The sequence below is a fragment of the Pholcus phalangioides genome, unplaced genomic scaffold, assembly GCF_987345545.1.
Source record: "Pholcus phalangioides strain wild (caught in Gottingen) unplaced genomic scaffold, Ppha-v1.0 ptg000031l_1, whole genome shotgun sequence".
NCBI classification, from domain to species: domain Eukaryota; kingdom Metazoa; phylum Arthropoda; class Arachnida; order Araneae; family Pholcidae; genus Pholcus; species Pholcus phalangioides.
In genome coordinates, this window is record NW_028301621.1 from 9,185,650 (window position 1) to 9,210,718 (window position 25,069).

Consider the following 25,069-nt stretch of genomic DNA (forward strand, 5'->3'; position numbering starts at 1 on the left):
CAGTGATTTTTCTGAGGCCCTACCTCGCAAATTCTCAAAAAATTCAACTACTAATTTTTCTGAGGCCCCTCTTCTCTTGAGGTTCCCGGGTAGGCCCATGCATTAAGACAGCACTGTGTAAGAGAGGCTATAGGATAGCTAGTGCAAAATCTCTCAGTCCCTTTCCATGATAATGTATCCTGCACAATGTTTGCAACATTGCAACAAGCATTGTGGTGCAGCAAAATCACAGCACGTGAAAGCATGCTAGGCCACTTACTCGGGATACCTATGTGCAGCTTTTTCTAATATTCATTGTAGCGGACCAAAAGTTTTTCATGGACTGTAGCTTTCTTTTAGTGAAATCAGATTGCCTGTCTGTCTAGAAGCATAGTGTGACTTCTAATGAGCACACAGGTGCATTCTGGTTTTCTTTTCGATTGCTTTGTTCGATTTAGCCACACCATTAAATTTTACTTTACATCAGATTTGATAAATTCTCTCAAACAGGTTTCATTTGATGACCTGGTATGTGTATTTAATTGCCAAATATATTTTGGAGCATGATCTATGAGGACGATTCCTTTTTCATCAATTGGTTTGTCAAATAATTGAGACCCTAAAATAAAATATATTGCAATTCTTTCTTTCTCCTCTCCACCATCGAGTAACCCAAGTTACGAGCGAAAAATTTCAAGTAAAGATGCATTGACTTTCAAGTGGATATTAATTTCCCTTTATGAGTTTGAAATTTTGCTCTAGAAGTCATAAGAAATGCATTTGTTACACAAAAACTCAGCACTTTGAACAAGCTTGGGCTGGTTTGTAGGGACTGCACTATTTTTTTAAAGCAAAAGTTTTAAAGCACTTTTATTTCTTATAGTCTTTCACAGAGACGCTGCTTTTACTTTGATCATTGTAGAGATTCTGCCTACCTTTCGTGAATACAATAAGACCCCATTTAACGATTTGTAGGGAGGTCTCCCGAGAAACCACAGAGCCCAAGATATCGTTTCCCATAGGGGCAAGAGTTCTTTCACTTATTCTTTTTCACTCTCTCGGATTAAACCTGGTGTATACGTATATAATTAAAGGAAAAAAAATTAATTGGAAAATATTCTTTTCTGAAGAGAACAAACAAATCGGCAGAAAAATGCCCGAGGGTGAACGGGTCATATGCTCATGATGATTTTTTCCCTTTTTTTGTTCTAGTGGTCACGGTGTTTACGAAGAACGATTAAAAACGAATGTTTTTCCTGCAATGTTTCAACCTTGTAATAATAACAAAAAAGAGCAAAAAAAAAAAAAAGCCATGATGGTGATAGAAAGGGGAAAAAAATAATTATAATAAAAGAGAGCTTGTATTTGGTTTCACGAGCATCAACGACAGATTGATTTCCTTAGCTGGCGATCATTCGTCTACAATTTGTGCTGAAACAGCCTTAACATGTCAAGGACGCTTTTTTTCGCGAATATCATCATCATCTCTACCCATGAAGCTTCCGTCAGCGAAAATAAAATAAGAATAAAAATCCCAACCGCGTACGTTGGCTTTTCCTTATAAGTTTTTCTTTTTTCTCGTCTTCTCAAAATCAAGAAAAGCATGCGTCTATACCTTACTTTATCGCGCATGCATATTCAGAACGAGGATGCCAAATGAAATAGGCAACGAAGTCGTCACGTGCGTTAAATGACCATTTAGCATTACCTAATTTTCCTGTTGTAGCGGCAGTTCTTGAAATATAGAAATGAAGAAGAAACGAAATGAATAATTCCATAAATGATCATTTCGATCTTTTTTTTTTCTGTCCAGACTCGTACAGTTTATACTACACGCATAGCTGTGTAAAATAGAAACTCAGCTGATTTTTCATGTATAGTGTATAGTCGGGAATACTCGACCTCTCAGTTAATTTTCATTTTTGAAGACCATAAAAGCAAAGGGATGCAAGTGACAAAATTTGCTTAATTGAGTAAAGAGGTTCCTTCACCCAACATCTGACCACAGGTAAACTGATAGACCCATTCTATGCACTAGGGCTGCTTTCCAGGGGCCATTGCTAGATAGATTTCTAGATAGAATTTCTAATGTCACAATTAGCTTTGAAATTGATTTCTTCGAAACTCGATTTTGATCACTTGCATTCCTGCATCCCTTTGCTTTTGACCCCAATTCCTCCTCCCATTTGAAGTATGGGAACCCTTTGCATAAGGAGAAGCATAGCTGAGTGAAAGAAGTTTTGCATGGGAAGAAGCGGAGCTTGGTGAAAGAAGCTTTTTCTTCCCAAAAGAGATACCCTTCGAGATAAATTCGGAATTCTTTGATAGAGAGAAGCTTCGGAACTCTTTAGATAGGGGGAGTAGGCGGGTCTATTTCCCCGGACGCTGGATCGGAGGAGGTGACGAATTCACCCTTTTATACAAAAAATTGGCACGCTTTTAAGACAAAATTTTAATTGATCGACTGGTCGACACGTTTTGGCTCTACAATGGAGAGCCGTCTTCAGTACCTCGTGGTCAGAAATTCCACAAATTAGCAAATTAGTCGTGGAGGGGTGATGTTTATGTTGTGTCGTCCGGAGAGTTCGCCTTTGTATATGGAAGGAACACGTCAGCTTGGACAGGCTTTATTAACCTCAGTCGAGACAGAATTTTCAACACTTTGCAACAGATGGTGCTCCAATTCTCATCAAAAGACCACTCGGCCTCAGCAAATAGGCCGAGTGGGCACCAAGTGTTGAAAATTCTGTCTCGACAGGTTAATAAAGCCTGTCCAAGCTGACGAAATAGGTGGCGTGTTTTCCTTCCATCATTAACGAGGAAATCCTGGCAAGTTCTGACGAAGTATCCCTCGAGAAAATTCAGTTCGGAATTACATGTTGCTTTTTTAAAAACAGACGCTTTCTCAAAATTAAAATTATGTGAAAGTTTGGCACAGCGTGGTTTTCTGACCACGAGGTCCTGATGACGGCTCTCCGTTGTAGAGCCGAAACGCGTTGACCAATTAAAGTTTTATTTGTCTTAAAAGCGTGTTAATTTTTTGTATAAATTAAAAACAGGCAAAGTTTTAATTTGTGATAATTCACCCTTTAACTGTTCTTTCTACGTTAAACGGGGGCCCCAAAATGCGTGCTTGCCTCGATTTACAAAGTATCTAGTTGCGGCCTTGGATAGAAGCAAAGCTGAATGGGCCCACCCGGGCCTCGAGAGAGAAGGCCTCACAAAAATGGGAACTAATGGAAATTTTCCAGGTAGGGCCTCAGAAAAATCAGTTGGCCTGGGGGCCCATGACGCTCTTAAGACGGCCCTAGTGGAAAGAAGCGTTGGAACTGTTCCCGCGCGGAAAGAGAAGTTTAGATGCGTAAATTCTGCACGGAGAGAAACAAATCTGTGTTCAAGAAGCTTTGGGGAGATTCTCAAATACCTTTCCTATGAAGAAGCATCGCTGTGTGAAAGAACCATTTTAGAGATAGTAGGAATTTTGCACGGGGAAAAGCATGGCTGTGAGAAAGAAGCTTTGGGAAGATGCCTGGGAATGCTTTGCGTATGGAGAAGCGTAGCTAGATAAAAAAAAAATTCTGGAGATGGACGGAAACTCTGCATAAATGGAAAAGCTAAGCTGTGTGAAACTTTAATAAGCTTCATAACCGAATCATTCATTCTAAACAGATTTTTATCCCTTGCATTGCGGAGTTACGTTCAATAACGAAACTTCTCTCCACGTGTTTTAATAGTTTTTTTCCTCACCAAGTAAATAAACTGATTAGTTATTTGTTATGCCATTAATTCATTTTTGCTTATTCCCAATTTATTTTCGTTATCGACTGAGTATCGCTAATCTCAGCTTCGTCGCGTCGATCTTACATAGCGAAATGAATCGTTTCGTAATGAAAAATGCTATTCATATGTATGCTTACACATGAATTTATAGGATATTTATAGGATATTAGGGTAATAAACATGCAATACGATTTGCTGTCCGTGTTTTCTTCAATTACTCGGAGGATTGAAAAAGTGACAAAGAAATAAACACTATTATACAGTGGAACTTTGGTTAACGAGCTTAATTCGTTCCGTCAACGTGCTCGTTATACTAATCACTCGTTATTCGAATGAAACGTTCCCCATAGGAAACAATGGAAATTCGCATAATTAGTTCCGCAATTATTCATTCTCATAAAACTTACTAATAAAAATGGCTTCATTCAATAGTACAGCACAATAATATAATAAGTAATAGAGTAAGATATGTATGGTATAATAACGCCATAAATAAACGTGTAATACGATATATCGTTAAACACTATCAAACATTATGTTTACAAATTAACTTACTCTGAACGACGAGAGAGGAGGACAAGTGTTCTGGAAGACTTAGAGGGGGGGGGGGGACACTTTTTTCTGCAAACATTATTTTTGCCCGACTTTGAAAAAGCACGTATCTAAGGACGCTTGCTTTTACCTCCTTTTTAGGATTTCTCAAAAATGGGGAATTTGCATTTTTCTTGGACAGATTCATTTCGCGCACACTGGTACAGCTTTATTTGATTGCTTCTTTTCAACAGAATTTTGCACAGATTCCCACATTTTACACATCTTATGTGAAGTGAGGCACTTTTCTCTTCCTCAGAAAAAATGCCCTCCATAAGATCTTACTGTTGCAGGCAATGGAGGTCCATCAGTTTGTCTACAACCACCTCCTAACCAAGCAGAATTTATGTATAAACTCCAAGCGCTCATACGCGTGGTTGTAATGCGACATCTAGTTTGGTATCGTAACCAATGAAGCGGTTGTTCATTTTTCGAGTAAAACACGCTGATTGGAGACTGTAGGGGAGAATATTACCCACAATTTTCCCCAGCACGTGTGTGGACGAAAGCGAAAAACCATCCTCTCAGTTGTGATAACGTGACAATAAATAAACAAAGCTCAAAATTTTTGCTCGTTATGCGAATTGCAAAAGTGGAAAACCAGTAGTTATAAGGCATAAACTATTATAAATACACTGGCAGCATTGAAGAAGTGACAAACCATTGTAAAGGCATATACACGTCTGAAACGCATTGCTAGGGAACCACAGTAACCAAAGTAAACGCTCCGAAAGTGATTGTTGAGGCCAAAAACCATTGTTGCCCGACAGTTTTTTGCCCATTTCGGGCATTTGTACTGCTCTGACGAACTTTTAAAGCAGCCTATCGTTCAATCCGGATTCCGTTTGGTACATATGCAAAATTTGGCGACGATCGATCTAAAATTTTGTATAGAGAACACACACACACACACAGAAAATCAATTTTATATATATATATATATATATTGTTACATTATGTTGCATTATTGATGAATGACGTTTTTATCAGTCATTTTCATGTGAATGAATAATTGTGGAATGAATCATCTGAGTTTCCATTATTTCCTATGGGGAGGTTTAATTTCAATAACGAGCACGTTGGCAGAGCGAATTAAGCTCATTAGCCAAGGCCGTCTTTCAACTTTTTCCGGGGGGGGGGGGCAAAGCACATGTACTCAATGTATGAATATATATTTGTATATATATACACCATTTTTAGTGTATTTTCAAAAGCCAGCCGCCCCCCTAAATGACGGACCTGTCATTAGCCGAAATTCCACTGTATGTTACCGCTAAAGCTCGAAAATGTGCACATTACCTATCTAATCTGCAGATTAACTGATCTGATACCTAGATAATCTGTAGAATAACTGATTTCTGCACTTTTGCGATAACATATGCTATATGATTTCTCTCAATGGACCACTTTTCCCCCAAACCCCTTACTCTGCACCTGCTGAAAATCGAGCACTGCTTACTCTGCACCTGCTTTCTGAGGGACTTAAGGGAGAATAAACTCTTCAGTATATATTCCCTAAGATAATGTAGTTCGCTCTCAGTCAGTCAGCTGAAAATCGGAAGAAAGCCTACTTCATTAAAAAGGGTGTTTCATTTTACACGGCGTCTAGTAACTTTTACTGTGCCGAGAAAAGTTTTAAAATGAATAAAATATAAAGTGAAACGTATAGGCTTAATTCTTACAAAAATTAATTTAACTTATTTCATTGATAAATGATCACACAAATTGATTACACTTGCAACGCAAAGTAAATTTTTCATCATTTTATTATGGAGAATCAAAATTATTTTTAAATTATATAGGCCGGATAATCACGAGCCGGATAGTCGAGAGTCAGCTGAAATAAATCGATGCATATTTTCCTGCATATCCCCCCCCCCCCCCCGAATAACCAATTTTCCTCATTTTTAAGTCCAGAAAAAGGCTTCAATTTTCTATCCCGCATATGTTTGAGCATAACTTGCAAGGTCTAGGTCATAATATCCCGACATTACAAAACAATTTCTTTGCAATTACGAATTTAACGGACAACGCGTGATGTTGCGGCGCAGAATTTATGACAAAAAATAAATTTTAAAAAATTCAATTTTTTTCAATGTATAAGCCTCAGCTCCCGCTTTCTGTCGGAATCTCCATTTCTCACAGTGAGGAGCGTTGGGGCGTAGACCAAGTGTAAGATAAATTACGATTAAATAATTAAATGCATTTTTAGAATTTATTTGTCGTAAACTCTGTTTACGACAAAAAACAGCCGCAAAATTCTGTTATTTATATAAAATGTTTAGCGATGTCGGGATTTTGACCGTATCGAGATTTCGGCCTTTTCGGAATTTTGACTCTATTGGGATTTTGGTGCGTCGGGATTGTGACCCTGCCGGAATTTCGACCATGACCAAAATTTCGGGATTTCGACCTTGTCGGGATGGGTTCCGTTCACAATCCCGACAGACGAAATCCCGACAAGTCACAATCCCGACAGACGAAATCCCGACAAGTCAAAATCCCGACACGGTCAGAATCCCGACAGGGTCGAAATCCCGACAGGTCAAAATCCCGACACGGTCAAAATCCCGACACTGTCGAATTTAAAAATTCAATTTCGCCGTATAAGCCGCACTTCGTGATTTCTGTCGGGATTTGAATTTCTTGTGGCAAGGGGCGTTGGGGTGACGATGAGAATGATAAATTGCGATAAAATAAATTTTTCAAATTTTAATTTCGCCGTATAAACCGCACTTCGCGATTTCTGTAGGGATTTGAATTTCTCGCGACGAGGGGCGTTGGGGCGCCGATGAGAATGATAAATTGCGATCAAATAAATTTTTCAAATTTTAATTTTGCCGTATAAGCCGCGCTTCGGGATTTGAATTTCTTGCGGTGAGGGGCGTGGGGGCACCGATGAGAATGATAAATTGCGATCAAATAAATTTTCAAATTTTAATTTCGCCGTATAAGCCGCACTTCGTGATTTCTGCCGGGATTTGAATTTCTCGCGGTGAGGGGCGTGGGGGCGCCGATGAGAATGATAAATTGCGATCAAATAAATTTTCAAATTTTAATTTCGCCGTATAAGCCGCACTTCGCGATTTCTGTCGGGATTTGAATTTCTTGTGGCAAGGGGCGTTGGGGTGACGATGAGAATGATAAATTGCGATCAAATAAATTTTTCAAATTTTAATTTCGCCGTATAAACCGCACTTCGCGATTTCTGTAGGGATTTGAATTTCTCGCGACGAGGGGCGTTGGGGCGCCGATGAGAATGATAAATTGCGATCAAATAAATTTTTCAAATTTTAATTTTGCCGTATAAGCCGCGCTTCGGAATTTGAATTTCTTGCGGTGAGGGGCGTGGGGGCACCGATGAGAATGATAAATTGCGATCAAATAAATTTTCAAATTTTAATTTCGCCGTATAAGCCGCACTTCGTGATTTGAATTTCTTGCTGTGAGGGGCGTGGGGGCACCGATGAGAATGATAAATTGCGATCAAATAAATTTTCAAATTTTAATTTTGCCGTATAAGCCGCGCTTCGGGATTTGAATTTCTTGCGGTGAGGGGCGTGGGGGCACCGATGAGAATGATAAATTGCGATCAAATAAATTTTCAAATTTTAATTTCGCCGTATAAGCCGCGCTTCGGGATTTGAATTTCTTGCTGTGAGGGGCGTGGGGGCACCGATGAGAATGATAAATTGCGATCAAATAAATTTTTCAAATTTTAATTTCGCCGTATAAGCCGCACTTCGTGATGCCAGAGGCCTGAGTTAGGTCCGACCGTTCATCGCATACAAGTTCCAAGGAAAAATTGATATTCTTTGCCTTTGTAGTCTAGTGGGCTCACCCAGAAAGCTCGAGAACGTGGGTTTGATTCCTAGCAAGAGCACAGGTGAATTTTTCCTTCCTAACTTCATCTCGCATCAGCCAACCGTTGAAACCTTCGTATAGATAGCGGAAAGTGATGTCATCCTCGGAAAATACAGTGTGTGTGGCTCAAAACAAAAAAATCTAAATTTTTCTTTGATTTCCCGTCCTTTAACTTCCAATTTGAAAGTTGTTGCATTGTCTCTCCTGATGCCAACAGAAAAATTGCATGTTTCTCAGTGCAATATTCGCTAAGATATTTGAATTCGAAAACTGGAGAAAAGTTATGAAAAGACAGCAAAAACTAATCGACAACGCTCCTTCCCCAAAGTTATGCTGTCCTTTCCACCTTTCCTTCGAATTTTGAATTCAAATATCTCGGCGAACATTGTACTTGTCAACTTAGATTTTTTTTGTTGGTCTCAGGAGATACGGTGCAGCCACTTTATAATTAGAAGTTTTAAAAATTTATATTTTTTTATTTTGTTACACACTGTGTTTTCACTCTCAAAACTGGTACAGGGTAATTTTTGAACGCCTTTTGAGCATTTTTTCAAACTGAAATCATCTCTACCACGGATGGTTGAAAAGACAATGGCCGTACTAACTCTTAAAGGACACCCTGTATGCAACTACACTACCACACAATTTGCATACTCTCTTCAAAGCCTTAAGACCAACTTAGAGATAGAATTTTAAGAAATTTTTTTGGGCGTCTCAACAGTATAAAATAAAACTACTGACAGAATTTTATGTTCATAGCTTCGTAGTGAGAAGGGGGGGGGGGGGAATTGGGGATCCGGTCTCTTCGAAATGAGAGAAAATGATTGAAATAAGGTAAAACATGGCCAAATATATTATTTGACCACCTTGCCCCCCCCCCCCTCCCCCGAATGGAATTTCTAGACACGGGCCTGACCTTCAGTGGTTGCGGCTCGGCGATGAATCAGTGAATTAAGCTGTCAAGACATGTAATTTTATACATATGAATAAAAATATTTCTCTACTATTACATTGCTTTCGAAAACCTTGAAAATTTTAAATTAAGATCTTCATGAAACGGTCTAACTTTGTGCAATATCATTTGACATTTTAAGTCTAGTTGAAACTTGAGCGAGAAAGAATTTCGAAAAATTCTCAAAGAAAATAATAAGGAATAGCAGTATTTGTGGAGGATAGAAAAATCGATAAATGCCAGAAAAAGGCAACCCTGAATCCTTTGCTTTTCGCCAAGTTGGAAAAGTAAATGAATTTCCAAATTATTGATCTCCATTGATCATGGTATGCGCCACAAACCACTTGCAGCGACAAACGGACGGAAATCCCGACAGAAATCGCGAAGTGCGGCTTATACGGCGAAATTAAAATTTGTAAATTTTATTTGATCGCAATTTATCATTCTCATCGGCGCCAGTAGGGGCAAAAAGGGGCTTCTGCCCCACCGCAGCCGCCGCAGCCGCAGCCATTCCCCATTCCGCAGCCACCGCATCCTTCTATTCCGCAGCCATCCCCCCCTTTTCCGCAGCCAGCACCTGAGTCATTTTCTTCTGTGATAAGGGGGCTTTCTTAAATAAAACTTTAGTGTCTGATCACTCCCAACCCATGACGTCAACGCTGCCCCCTTTCCGCAGCTGCAATGATAACTTGGTCATAAGAGGGGGTCATTGCTGAATTACTTTTTTCCCAAGCACTATCGACGATTATTATTAAACTGATAAGGGGTGTATTCTTAAACGTCTGATTCACGAAAGAGATCTTTTTTTCGGGGGATTAATTACATCTTCCTAAGTAAGAGGGGTCATCCATAAATTACCGATTTTAAGGGGGTCATTCCCAAAAAAACAATGAGATACGCAAATGACGATAGAAACTTTGATTAATGAATAAAAAAAACCATTTATTTCTAACACAATCAATGCAAATGAAATATATACACAAAAACCCAACACCAAAAATATAAAAATCAAAAGAAAAAATACATATAAACCCTTCACCAAAATCAATTAAATAATATATATACAAAAATAAACCCAACACCAATTAAAATATATATACAGCGTCCATGAAGCACTGTTCATTCACTAACACAACTATATTTATTGAAGATCACCACTTTTGCAGACCACCACTAATATCAAACATCACCACTACTGAAGCCACCACAACTATATTAATTGAAGATTACCACACAATTGAAGACCACTACTGAAGCCACCACATCCATATTTACTGATGAGCATCACGATGGGAAGGGAGTTATCTTTTCATTCGAGAGATGATTATATAATAAAATCACCGGAATATGCAGAAAAAAATTATAAAGATATAAAAACTATGAAAAATAACAACGTGTATAAATAAAACTATATAAAAAAATCACCGGATGCTACAATGGCCATAAGCTAAAGTGCTTATGCCATCGTCTAAAATATACCTTTTATTATCATGTGCCGACAAACTGATTTTTCGCTGTTGAATGGTTTGCAGCACATGACACCGGGATTGAATTTTAGGCATGTCGTGCCTCATGAAAGAATTATTGCGCAGACAATTTAGATAATCTGCATGTCTGATTTCTTTACTGACAACCGAGCGCACGACACCCTTCGCAGTCTTTTTTTCACAGTCACCGGTAATAAAACTATACATCTTTGGACGCAGTCCCACAAATTCGATCACCGGTTTCCCTGCCGTCTCATCCTTCATCACCCCGATGACCTTCTTGTTTCTCTCGCTGTACAATTTGTGGTCACCGGGGTAGTTAGATGTGTCGAATTTGTGGGAATCTCTCAGCATATCTTCGTAAATGTCATCGGTATAAATTTCGTAGCACAACGAATCCGTGTCGGTGAACAATAAGGTCGCATCCTGGCCGTACTTTTCCTTGACGTGATTATAATGGAAGTCCGCCATCAGGTGCTTTGATAAATCTAAAATGGTGACACCGGTGTATAGCGGACGATCCAACCTGATGGCAGTCTTCTTCATTTTTAGCACGACCAGGTCTTTATTAATAATCTTGAAGCTTTCGAATGCTGGGGATGCGATTAATTTTTTTGCTCTCTTCTCCTTGTGTACCAAGTGGATGTTGTTATGTTTCCTGAGATTCTCCAGCGACTTCCCATACACTGCATTATTCATCAACTTATAGAAGTCTTTTTCAAAATCACCGGTGGCTCCCTTTCTCTTCTCGGTGTTGAATGCAATGTACGGGCGGAGCCATGGTCGCTGAGAGAACTCGAGGACACGACGAATCGTTGTAACTCGCATCCCCAGCGCTGTATAGAGTTTCAGATTTTTATAATGGATGACGTACGCGACCTTATCATTCAAATTTGGAGCTAGTTTGACACACGGATTCGATGGCCCACCGGTTTTCCTCATGTACTCGGAGTACATATCACCGGATATTTTCACGTTTTCAGCCGCCAAAGGGAAATCGTTATGGAGGTCGTGAACGTTCACCGGGTATTCAAGATCAACCTCCAAAATGTACCCCTTGGCGCTATCATCGGGGATGATGTTGAAGTCTGTTGACTCCACTTCACTAGACGTCATCCACCGGAAATCACTCACTGGGAGGGGTTCCATCATACATTTGCCATACAAGTTGTTGACGTCCCAATATATGATCCATTTTTTCTTCTCACCGGGGTTGAATCCTGGAACCATTGGGTTGTTGGCTCGACTGTGTCTTCTAGTGATGCATGAAACCCCTCCTCTGATGCCTTTCTCGAGAAACAGGTGGATGTCTGGATCTGTTATAAGTTCCAATCTTTCGCCCGTCATCTTCAGACAGGCGTTCCAGGCTAGACCAGGGGATGTATACATGTGGGCGGGATCAATTTTATAGTTTTTCAGACACAACTTTCTAAAATTCTGAAAGACGTCTGCAAGCAACAACACGTCTGTCTCCACATACAAGTCGTGATAGTCACCTAAGGACAGCATATGGAAGGTGTCCCACACCAGTTGCGCATGCTGATAGTCATCTGTGGATATGTTTTCCCTACCCAAGGAGGTGTAAAAGGCCTCTATGGGGGGAAGCACCGGTTCGTCAAACTTATCCATGGAGGTCATATATTCGTAAGGATAAACTCCCTTACGAAGGAGAAGCGGTGTCTTCTCACCGAAGGCTCTTTTCATATTTATAAAGTCACCGGGGTTCATAGATTTCACTAGGGTATCAAGAGAAGCGGATAAAAACTGGAACGAATCCAGAAATCTGAGGTGACCCAAACTGAAGGAGATAAATTTCTCCATGTTTTTACCAATGACCTCTATCCGCTTCTCCTTGATCCGACCAAGCCCTTCCATGATGAAGTGAGCATCATAATTCTGCAGGTTATGAAAAATCACCGGGATGTGCTTTGCCATCTTGAGCTGCAGGTTACACTTGGAGTGTAACGCTGATCTGTATGTACCGCTAACATGGCAATGATCTCTCACCCGATCACTACCAAGAGGTTTGCCACAGTTAGTGCATATCTGTTGGCTCTGGAAGCGTCTCTCTTCCTCGATGGTCATCTTCAAGGGCACCGGGTTGTTGATTTTTTCCAAAATGAGCTTCTCTTCTTCCAGCATGCTTTCCAGAAATACATGGACACTGTCCTCTCCCCTGTATACAGTGGGTCTCCTGAGAGCCACACCATCGGGACCAACAACCACATATGCGAAACCGCATGGACGGTGAAGCGATGTCGCCATGGAATGGGAAGTGGCAGGATCAGGTGAGCATGACTCCACTTTTGGCAAGATGGCCTCAAAATCTGCATATATAACGTAGGGCACCGGTAACTGAAAGGCAACATTCTTGAAGCTCATCCATTTTTCGTCTTCACTGGGATATGTAACCTTTTGTGCACCATGCTCTCTACACTGGGTGAGATGTTTTGCATGGGTCTCAACAGAAGAAAACCTCTGCAGACAATAGTCACAATAGTGACAAGTTTCTTTGTGCGCAGTGGTGCGTGAAAAAAGTCTGCTGGTGTTCCGAATGAGGCAGTAATGAGATGTTTCCTCATTCATGATGAGGAGCAAGTTAACATGCCGAGGCATCCTCTCATGTGTAATTCTCACTGGGAATATCTCCTCGCCTTCCACGCCGAAGACGTTGATTGTGATGTTGTTCTGTTTTTCAAACCGGGATATTTGTTCGAGAGTCACTGGGTATATCAGACCGCGAGTATCCAACTCATTCTCATAATTTGTGTATTTGCTAACTCGCTCGGCTTTATCTTTTCTAGCCACTGGATGTAGGGCAGCGAGTACAGACCAAAGAAAACACTTTTGATCTTGATTCTTGATGTTGAGGACAGCTTTTTTGCGAGCTATCCACTGTGGGAGTGGAATGTAGCTCGCTGGCGCCAGCGGTTGGTAGCGAGCGATGTTGAGCTCGAGGCAGATGATCTGATCAAGAACCCAACCGCTGCCGCTTCCTTCGAAATCTTCTGTAGATTTCTCCACCTTTTCGAAGGCTACACCCAGTTGCGTCTCGAGTACTCCAGCCGCGAGAGCGGTAGCCATCTTGCTGCGTAAGTATGCGTTAGTCAACTCCTCTTCACCATCCGCGCCTCTTCGCGAAAACACCGCTGTGACCACAACGTCCCACTTGATGGCACGTTGACGATGAATAGCTTCTCTCAATAGGGAGAGAAGCCTATCCCTTACGCTGATGAGGAAGAGATGCATGTCCCGATCTTGACCCTCATCGGGAGGGATGTTGTGAGTCACGAAGACGTCGTTGAGGGCTCCGTTGGGTGGTGGTGATCCGCTGGGTGGTGGTGGTCCGTTGGGTTGTGGTGGTGGTGGTCCGTTAGGTGGTGGCGGTCCGTTGGGTGGTGGTGATCCGCTAGCTCTGCTGGATCCTCCGTCCTGCCGATGCTTCTTTAGTATATGGCGTTTCAAGTCGTTGCTCCTGGTAAATGCAACCGGGCAGCGCTCGCATTTGAACAGTTTTTCTCCCATGTGGATCTTCTTGTGTTGGTTGAGATTTTTCCTCAACGCAAAGCATTTCCCGCAAGTTTCGCAGAGGTGGCGATTATCCTGTAATGAAAAATAAAATAAAATAATAAATAAATATATAAGCATATTGCAAGTATGAATGACAACCATTCATGGATAAGTTTTATCGGGAGCCGAAGCAACCCGCAAGCTTCGGGGGTGTCAACTCTATACAACATGTTACGAAAAAATCTAGAAAAAAAATTCGGGAATGGTTAGAAGGAGAGAAGAGCTACACTCTACACAGGAACAGAAAGAAAAAGTTCCCACGCAACAGAACAATAGTAGCCGGTATCGATAAACAGTTTCAGGCAGATCTCGTTGACATGAGAAGTCTCGCTCGTTATAATGACGGTAATCAATATTTATTGACATGCATAGACGTGTTTTCAAAGTATGCTTGGGCTGTCCCACTCAGAGATAAAACTGGAAAAAACATTACCACGGCTTTCTCAAATATTTTCTCCGAGCGGAAACCAGACGTGCTTCAGACTGACAAAGGAAAAGAATTTCTCAATAAAGTGTTTCAAGACTTTTTGAAGAAGCAAGGAGTGAGATTTTTCACTTCTCAAAACGATGACGTGAAAGCAGCCGTTATAGAACGTTTTAATAGATCGCTTAAAACACGAATGTGGAAATACTTTACTGCCAAGAACACATACAAGTATGTGGACGTCATCGAGTACTTTTTATTTAGTTACAACAGAACTTATCACAAAAGCATCAAGATGGAACCCGTTCAGGTCGGTAAACATAACGAGGACCTAGTTTGGAGAACGCTGTACGCGAAAACACCGAAAAAAACAACGATAAAATTTCAAGTGGGTGACCACGTCCGCATCGCTCGCTCGAAACATCTGTTTGAAAAAGGATACGAATCAAACTTCTCTCACGAAATCTTTGTGGTTGACGAGTGCGTGGCGAGAGAAATACCGGTCTATAGATTGAAGGATTTGATGGGTGAGAGAATCAAGGGAACATTTTACGCAGAAGAAATGGTCAAAGCGAAACCCGAAGAGACTTTTCCCATCGAGAAAGTGATCAGAAAGAGAAAGAATAAAGGAAAGACGGAATTCTTGGTGAAGTGGCAAAATTATCCCGACAAATTTAATTCGTGGGTCGAGCTATAAATATCGGTTACGCAAGCGGAAGCAGCCCATTATTTGAAAAAGATGTCTTCCTTCTACATCACCCTCCCCAGCGACGCCTCTCCTGATTTTTTCCCGGAAAACAAGCTTTCGAATTTTGTGGTGAAGTTGCCAAACTCAATCAGTTTTTCTTCGGATTACGAGGTTGCCTTATCCGAATTAATCTTTCCTCACGCATTCCACAACATCACGGAACAAACAAATTCTTTCGAATTCGATGTTGGAACAGGATTACTTAAGAGTGGAAGAATCCCGTGTGGTTATTACGAGACTACTCAAGAATTGATAAAAGCCATCTCTCAAAATTTTCAAGATAAGATAGTTATAACGTTCAACCGCAACACGCGAAAAGTTAAAGTGAACCTCAAGAAAAGTGCCAGACTTATTCTTCACTCCGGCATAGCTGAAATCCTGGGATTCGAACCTGGTCCTGGGATTAAAGGGTCCTCTCCTCGAAGGTGTTTCAGTGTCGGACGTTAAACTAGACTTTCGCTTGTTATACGTATATTGTGATATTGTTGAACCCCAGGTTGTTGGAAACATTTACTCGCCACTGTTAAAAATTGTCAAGGTTACGGGCCAAGACGGAGAGATCGTTAACGCCTCTTTTGAAAGGGGTCACTACGTTGGGCTTGCGAGGAAAACTTTCGAGACGATTCACATTTATATAAAGACGCACACGGGACGTTTTGTATCATTCGAGCGTGGAAAGGTGATAGTGAAACTTCACTTCCGATTGAAACATCTGTGAAAATGCCATATAAGCAATATAGATGCTGCGTCGATAGCGTGACGCACCACTACCTCAATCAAGCCGGTCATGGACTCTCATATTATCAAGGTTCAAACCTGCAGCGCGGATATGGTATCGGTTCTATATTCGGCTCTCTTTTCAGGTCAGCTATTCCCCTGTTCAAGAGCGGTGCGAGAGCGCTTGGCAAACAAGTGCTTCGTTCTGGTGTAGATTTCGCCAACGATTTGGTTCAGGGAAGAGACGCTAGAATGGCTGCAACCGAGAGAGCGAAAGAAGCGGGTAGAATGCTGACAGACAAGGCCTCTGGAAAGCTCAAGAAGATGTTAGGCGGTCATAAAAGAAAGCGTAAAGTGAAGAATAGAGTCATTCGCAAGAGAGTGAGGAAAGCGTCAACACCTGACATTTTCGATTAACATGGCTATGATAATGGAACACTCGTCCGAATGCCTGAAGAGCGAAGTCGATCTCTTCTCGCTTCCACCCACACAGACCGCAATAGAAGGAGGTGAATGGATCGAGTTTCTACCTCTATCTAGCATAAAGGATATTGGTGCTCCTTTGGAATTCAACGTGACTGGATGCGCTGAAAATTACATGGACCTGTCTGCTACCCAATTACATGTTCGAGTGCGAGTGACGAAAGGAGACGATACGCCACTGCCCGAAAACGAGCTAGTGGCACCAGTAAATTTGCTTCTACATTCATTGTTTTCTCAGGTAGACATCACTCTGAACGGTCGGAACATCACAAACTCTTCCCACACTTACCCTTATCGCGCCTACATTGAGACTCTGCTGAATTATGGCCAGGACGCTAAAAATGGACCCCTCGCTATGGAGGGTTATATCAAAGACACCGCTGGATACATGAACAATCTCGAGAACAATGAAGGAATGAAAAAACGAGGTGGATACATCGCCAAGAGTCGATCATACGATCTGATGGGAAGACTTCACTGCTCGCTATTTTTTCAACAGAGACTTTTGCTCAATCTCGTTGATATGAAGGTGCGTTTGGTGCGCACGAAACCTTCGTTCTGCTTAGTGGCCGCGGCCGAGGATTACAACGTAGTGATAGACCACGCTAGCCTATTCGTGCGAAAAGTGAAAGTAAGTCCTGCTGTGGCTATAGGACATGCTAAAGCTCTGGAAAAAACTACGGCAAAGTATCCGATCAACAGAGTGATCTGTAAAGTATACTCCGTTGCTAAAGGAAACATGTCCTTTGTGCAAGACAACGTTTTTCTGGGACCGATGCCAAACAGAGTCGTGATCGGGCTAGTGGATAACGAGGCATATAACGGTACATATAATACTAACCCCTTTGAATTCAAACATTACGACTTGAATTTCATATCTGTGTACGTCGATGGCCGTCCGGTCCCTCACAAAGCTTTGGAGCCGAATTTCACGACGGGGAACATAGTAAGAGCGTACAACAACTTGTTTAGATCTGGAGAAGATCGCGGCATTGATCTGACGAGAGAAGAGTTCAAAAGAGGATACGCACTGTTTTGTTTCTCTCTGCTTCCCGACCAGAGTGAATGCGGACATTTACATCTACTCAGACAAGGAAATTTGCGCGTCGAACTGAAATTTTCCAAAGCTCTTCAAAAAACAATCTCTGTGATAGTCTACGGCGAGTTTCAAAACTTGATCGAGATAACCAAAGCTAGAAGTGTTTTGTGTGATTTCTCGAGTTAAATGGACTCCGAGCAGATAAAAAATGCATTGATATCAAATCCAGTCACAAAGCAGATATTCAGAGATGTATTCGCAAGCGACACTTTACCAAACGGCGTTCACAAGTATCCAGCTGCTTTCGTGGTTAACACCGACGTTCATACAGAGGAAGGAAGCCACTGGTTAGCAATATACCTGCACGACAACGTGACAGCTGAATTTTTTGACTCTTTTGGAAGACCGCCCTCACAATTCGTGGATGGGAAAATCAACTCATTTCTGAGCAAATACAAACGACTCACCTACAACGATGTGGCGCTGCAGTCGGTCAACAGCAAAGTGTGTGGACATTACGTTATATATTATATTTTTTGTAAATGTAAGGGCGAGAGCATGAAAGCAATTGTTTCGCGATTCAGTAAGCATAATGACGTGCGAGTGTATAATTTTGTATCGAAAAATTTTGTTCAATAAAAACCACTTACATGAAAAAAATCGTGTCATTATTTACCATGTCTCTGTTAAAGTTACATCACCCTTTCACGGCAGTCTGTGCTGGTGCCAGTGGAAGTGGAAAAACATACTTTTTAAAAAAATTCTTAGAACATAGGGAAAAATTTATCGAACCACAGCCCAAGCGAGTGATATGGTTCTACGGAGAAGCTCAACAACTTCACGACGAGATTGATAACGTGGAATTCAGGGACGACACCGATTTCGAAGGCATAACGGATGCTCTATTGATATTCGATGACCTTTTAAGCGAACTTTCGGGAGAACAGAGGATGGCCAAGTTATTCACCAAGTATAGTCATCACAGAAATCTATCGGTATTTTTCATTACGCAAAATTTTTTTCATAAGGGATTGCGTGAGATTACACTCAACGCCCACTATATATTTCTGTTTAAGAACAGGAGAGATCTGAACCAAGTGAGTCATTTAGGTCGCCAATTATATCCCTCGAAATTGAAATTCTTTTTAGAGGCCTATAACGATGCCACGAAAGATTCGTATTCATATCTATTGATAGATTTGCGTCAGGAGACAGAAGAGAAAATGCGACTGCGCACTAACGTGTTACCAACACAAACTCAATACGTATATCAACCCCGTCGATAAAGAGTCGAGACCCATTATCACGATGACTGCCGTAATAGACGTTGAGGGTTACCGACTCTCTGACGGAACATTTGTGATAAAGGAGTTGGCCTATTGTAATTTGAACTGCAGCGAGACTTTTCACGGAATTTATCGAGCACCGTACGAGTTCTCGCAACTGAATGCAAGAGACCGACATCAAGTGAAATGGCTCACACATAATTTGCATAATTTAGCGTGGGAGAGAGGTGATCTACCTTTTCGTACCCTCGAAACCACGCTGAAAGACTTTGTTAAAAAGTTTAATGTTGTTTACGCCAAGGGTTACAGCAAGTGTCAAATGCTCGAAAAACAATACGGATTGGAAGTCATCGATTTAGATTGCATTTTATGTCCTAACGTGACCGATCTGCCTGAAACGAGTCAACATTGCTCTCATCACTATGGAATGCGCAAGCATTGTGCTCTAGCAAAAGCTCAAGCTTATGCAAAGTGGTTAAAAGACTGAACTTGTTGTTTCGATCGACTATTTCACGAGATGTCTTTGCGGAGGCAACAACTCTTAAAATCACTCTGCGAATGCCCAAGAAAACAGCTGCCAAAGAAACTAACGAATGAGAAGTTGAAAATCGTGTGTGAATGTGCGCTGAATCTGCTACGCGGGAACATTCCAGTAACAAAGTCACAGAAAGCTAAGCTTCAAAAACACAAAGTCGCTCTGAGAAAACTTGCTTCAAAAAAATTACCTCTCTTCAAGAAAAAGCGCGTCTTGCTACAAAAAGGAAGCGGTTTCCTTGGAATATTACTTCCGACCGCGCTTAGTTTATTGTCTAGCATTATCGGGAAATAATGGAATTTGCAAAAAAAGTGGTCCTCGTGCCAGAGGCAAGATATAACCGTCACGTTATTCAAGAACCTCAGTTGTCGGAAATAGATCGGGAAATGAAAAAAATTCTTGATAGCACTCTGCCCGACGACATTAAATTTAAAATGTATCAACGTGTTCTGCACAAAAGAAACTCGGTTTTCGAAAATAATTCTCCAGTTCTGACCGAACAAGAAGAAACTAATGAGCGAGACCTCAGCAAACCCCCCATCAAAGTGGAACAATGGAATGAAATGAAATTTCCAAAATCGTATAAGTCTTCGGCAGAGGAAATTTTGAAACATATCAAAAATTTTCCTAAAGTAATCAACTGGAACGAGAGTGGCGAGCTGATATATAAAGGGAGGTCAATGAGAAACACTAACATTACCGAACTCATCGCTAGCGTGGCAAGTGCGAACAAGAAGCGTGGCGTGAGTGGACAGAAAGAATTCTTACAAGCGTTGCAGTCTATAGAACTACCCGAGACATTAATCAAAAACAAACACTTGAGAAAACGATGGTTAACGTTCTGAACGAGCAGATCGAAGCTACTGCCTACGATGAAAAAAATAACAGAAGAGGTGTTATTTGGAAAACGAGCGTTCCCGACATAGATTTACCGTCGTCTTGGACTTATGAACTGGAAGTGCGAGGAGAACGGATAAATCGAATTCAAAAAGGACTGATATCCTCTATGCTGATTTTATTATTATTTTTACTATGTCTCAGTTCCTATTCCATGTATCCAACACATATGAAATTCGAAAATTGTACGCATTCCGAGCCACTAGGTGGAAATGTATATTTTACTCGTTGTAATGCAACATACGATGTCCGCGTTTTCGCAAATCATTCTCCTACTATTAAAGGGATAAATTTATCAACTTCACAGATGTACATGCTGCTACGAAAAGCAGCAAAAATTTTAAATTAATAAAATTCTGTATTTTTAAAAAATTGTATTTTGTCTTTTTCTGGTCACCCCTAACAAACAATTTAAATTAAACGGAAAAACATACATTTAAATGGGTCACCCCTAAAAATCAATCGACTTACATTTAAATTTAATCTGGATAGGGAAAAAAATATAATAATTGACTTACCCCCTTCATCTTCTTTTTCGTTCCGCTCGGTCCAGCTTCTATTGGTCTTTTTAAACATTGATTCACAAACTCCATCGTATCCTTGTCTAGATCTTTTAGCATTGCCTTTGACACAAATTCAGGATCCAGACACTCATTAATGAATTCTTCCCCATCGCTTATATCGTTTGCACTCATTTTTCAATCAACTCGACAAAACTAAACTTGAAGATTTGACACTACTGTGACCAAATACGAAATGAGAAGATTTGTGAAGCAGTACACTTTTTATCACGACTCAGAGAGAGATAACAATGAATCATCGCGATGACCCAAAGTGTTGACGCATTAGATAACAGAAGTGGACATCCCTATCGTCACACTGAGTGGTGACGCATTAGACATGAGAAGTGGTCATCCCTATCGTCACACTGATAAGCAATTAAATGTCTGGAAAAAAAAAGTTTAATTATTTAATTGATAGATTAAAAAAAAAAAAAAAAATGATGGGGAAATTTTGCTTTTGGACGCCACTCCAAAATTACCGAACTAAGGTGTATAGCTCGCAAACCGTGGCAGTTAACGGTTGCAAGACTATCTCGGACCTATTCCCCGTAGTTCATACATTCATTCAAACCTTTCATTAAAATCATTCACTCATACCATTCACACAGAGACATAACTGCTCAATCTATGTCACTCCAGTCATCGAAATCGATGGATGCGATCTCGTCCTCCTCCTCCTCAAAAACCCCATGATTAGGTAGCATTTCCTGCGTTGGATACTGTAGAGAAAAAAAAAACATTTTTTTTTTTGAGTCAACGAAAAGCAATTGAATTCTTTGTAATGCAAGAGTAATATTAATGACTTACCTCTAACAAATCCAACGTCTCACTGCTCTGACTTGGTGGGTATGCTCTACCAATCTATAAAGAAAGAAGTCATGCAATTAGCAAAATGACGATGTAGTAAAATGACGGTTTCCTAAAATTTAATAATAAATTACCTCCACAACCGATGAAGTATCGCTGGCTTCCCAACGCTCACTTCCTAACGTGTTAGGTGTTGGCCAAACTACATCGCTTGATACTTCACCAATCTATAAAGAAGGGAAAAAAAAAACAAACAAACATGTAATTAGTGGAAAAAAAAAGTGATGAATTGAATCTTACATTAATTAAATAATAATAAATTACCACAGACGAGTCAGAACTCGCTACCCATCCTTCTTCTCTTAGCATAGCAGCCAACCTGTTCAAAGATATATATTCTGGCTGAACAGTGGGTGGTTGCCGCACTGTTGGTGACACAATACACATCTTTCGAGAAAATCCGTTATTGATCACCTCTGCCCCTGTGTGACTCATACAGCGTTGATGCTGTATAAGATCACTAATTATGAGAAAAAGGTTTTCACATGTGCAGCATCTATACTGAGTCTGCTGAAAAAACAAATAAAAAAGGTAATGTAACGAGAGCTGTTAATTGTAACAAATGTATAAATTAATACATGAGTCAATCATTCACAACTGAATATTTTTTTTTTTTTTGAATTCTTGTGTCCTAGTGAATTTAAATCGTAATGTGAAATAAAAATTTAATCGTAAAGAAATTCACAGTAATTTAAAAAAAACTTACATCTTTTTTCTTCTTCTTTGCTACATATCCACTTGGACCAGCTACATCCTCGCTTGCAGCACGTTTTCTCTCATTTGTAGCAATGCTATCTCTCACGAATTCAGACATTCTGACCACTGCTACAATTAAAGAGCTGTCGACTTGTTAAAATCAAATCAAAGAGTGAGAACAAGACACTTTTTTTTTTTTTATCATGTACGCTATTAGCCGTGTTGTCCACTCTGTCGCAGTGACGCATTCCGATAACAGAGCGGTCCTTACTGAATATAACACCTTGATAAGCAATATACTTAAAAAAGAGAAGTGAAGTATTGGTGAGAAGAGTGATGCATCACTCACCCGACTGATAGTGTTTAATTATCACCCGAAGCGACTGTATTAAACAACACGTGATGAAGCATACTCATTACCCTGTACATGCGATGATAACGCTTACTACTTTGACGACTGATCAATTAACACATGACAGTGATTAAACTCGTACTCGATTATAAGAACTGAGTGAAGTGCACTCACTGATTAATTAACACATGACAGTGGTGATGTCGCATACACGAATCTACTGATGAAGCGTACTCGTGTGCAGCAGTTTTTTTCATTTTTATTTATTTAACAGCTTACTAGTTCGCTTATATCAGTTGAACTTTGGGTTTAATAGTATATTCGTATACTAAGCTAATCGTCGACAACTGCAGTATATAAACTGCGAGATAGACAGAATTGCTTCACTCAGTTCTCCGGTTCAATTGGATATAAGCACTCTCTCCGCAACTCTCTCACATCAACTTGGTAAGAATATTACTATGGCTTCTTGCGTGTTAGATTTTGAGGGGTTTCTGTTTAAAAGTGGGATATATGTAGTTAAGGAAATGGCCTGCTTCGATTTAAATACAGGTAGAGTATATCACTCCCTCTACAAACCACCATTCTCTAGCGATGAGCTGACAGACAAAGATTACGTGCAAATGCTTTGGGTTGCTAAGAATCTCCATAATCTTAAATGGGATGAAGGACTTTTTGACTATATCTTGATGAAAATTCATCTAACAACCGTTAATAATAGATACAGTCATATTTATGTTAACTGCAGTCAAAAAAAAAAATTTCTGAAGCAGCAATTCAACTTAGAAACAGTGGAAGTCTTAAACTTCCCTAAATCGTTGACTTCTTGCAAGTTTCATCCTCTACAAAAGGGACATTGCGCGAGAAGTAAGGTTTTAGCATGCGCTGAATGGTTAAAGGAATAATTTTTTTTTAAATCTGTAAATAAAATTTTTTCATAATAGTTAAAATATATTTTGTAACATGATTTTAATTGTATGGGAAGTTTTTTCCCTGACTAGAAACAACGAATAATTTTAAAAATATATTTTGTAAAAAAAAATTAAATTGTGAGAGTTGCGGAGAGAGGCTAAAAATGTGTTGTAACTCTATCATTTAGAAAGATGGAATCCCAACTCAATGTCGATTATTATACCGACGTGTTGAAGTATCCTAAAACGATGTACGAGCAGTTGGAAAAAGAAATAGTCTACGTGTCAGCCGAAAAAAGCATCATCAACATCGGTGGAAAGATGATCCCGATACCCCGTCAACATGCTGGTCAAGGTGATCCTGATCTCAACTACAAGTTCTCTGGCCTAGAGGTTCCTGCCATGCCCTGGACGCCCACGGTGCTGAAGATCAAGCAGGTCATCGAAAAATTAACGTCTTCATCGTTCAACTACTGCCTCATCAACAGATATGCTGACGGTACCCGGTCCATCAGCGCTCACTCTGACGACGAGAAACAGCTAGCGAAAGACCACCCCATCGCTTGCCTCTCCCTCGGTGCTGAAAGAAGTCTGGTCTTCACCCGTAATGGTTACGAACCCGTGACTTATAAGTTGCAGGACAATTCGGTCATCGTGATGAAATCGCCTACCAATAAAGTGTGGAAACATGCTATTCCCAAAGATCCCAACGTGAAAGAACCGCGCATCAGCCTGACGTTTCGCAGAATGGTGCAGAAGCGAAAGTCCGAAGATGACGCTCCCTCCGCGACTAAAAGACCGCGACTATTCAAGAAAGACTCTACTCCACCCGAGGTATTTCACGTGTGCGATGACTTCTTCGTATCGGTTCAGACTTTCAAAGATGAAGTTCGCGTCAACATGCGAATCTATAGAGATGGAAAAGGTGGATTCATGGTGCCTACGACAAACGGTATTTCTATCACACCTTTCCTCTGGGAAGTGCTTCGCGAGCAAATTTCGGCTGCTCTGATCAAGCCTAAAAGTAGCTTCGTAGCCAATCTCGAACTTTTGGTGTGGTGGGACGAAGACGGCGTCCATTTCCAACAGATGAAGAAGAAAGACGGAATGCACGAACTGTTTTCCAGAAAGCTCACCATTTCGCGCTTCCAATGCGAGCAGCTCTTCCGGTCTTCCTTGAACGATGCCAATCCCTTGCAAAGCCGCATCTCGTCTCAAATCAGACATTTTCAGCTGAAGACGTATCTCCAGCAATGCATCCCTACTATCCCGAAAGACGCCGAAGACCCCGATGGTGTAGCGGTCAACTCCCTCAAAGAAATTCTCAA

At 40.6% G+C, this 25,069-nt stretch overlaps 1 protein-coding gene across 1 annotated transcript; it reads right to left on the reverse strand.

The window, feature by feature from the left end:
- Positions 1–10,587: 10,587 nt before the first annotated feature.
- Positions 10,588–21,065, reverse strand: LOC149067111 (uncharacterized). The gene is made up of 2 exons (XM_089252803.1): positions 20,871–21,065; positions 10,588–14,256 (listed from the first exon to the last, which is right to left on the reverse strand). Exons 1-2 carry the CDS (start codon positions 21,045–21,047, stop codon positions 10,588–10,590), a joined length of 3,846 nt encoding a protein of 1,281 aa, XP_089108929.1. The 5' UTR covers positions 21,048–21,065.
- Between the last annotated feature and the right edge of the window lie 4,004 nt (positions 21,066–25,069).

What these genes read in the sequence shown, in the direction of transcription:
- LOC149067111 (XM_089252803.1), bottom strand. Translation starts at nt 21,047, where the DNA reads ATGAGTGCAAACGATATAAGCGATGGGGAAGAATTCATTAATGAGTGT. An exon ending in CGAAAAAGAAGATGAAGGGG is followed by an intron (nt 14,257 to 20,870) that starts GTAAGTCAATTA and finishes TTTTCATTACAG; the next exon opens with GATAATCGCCACCTCTGCGA.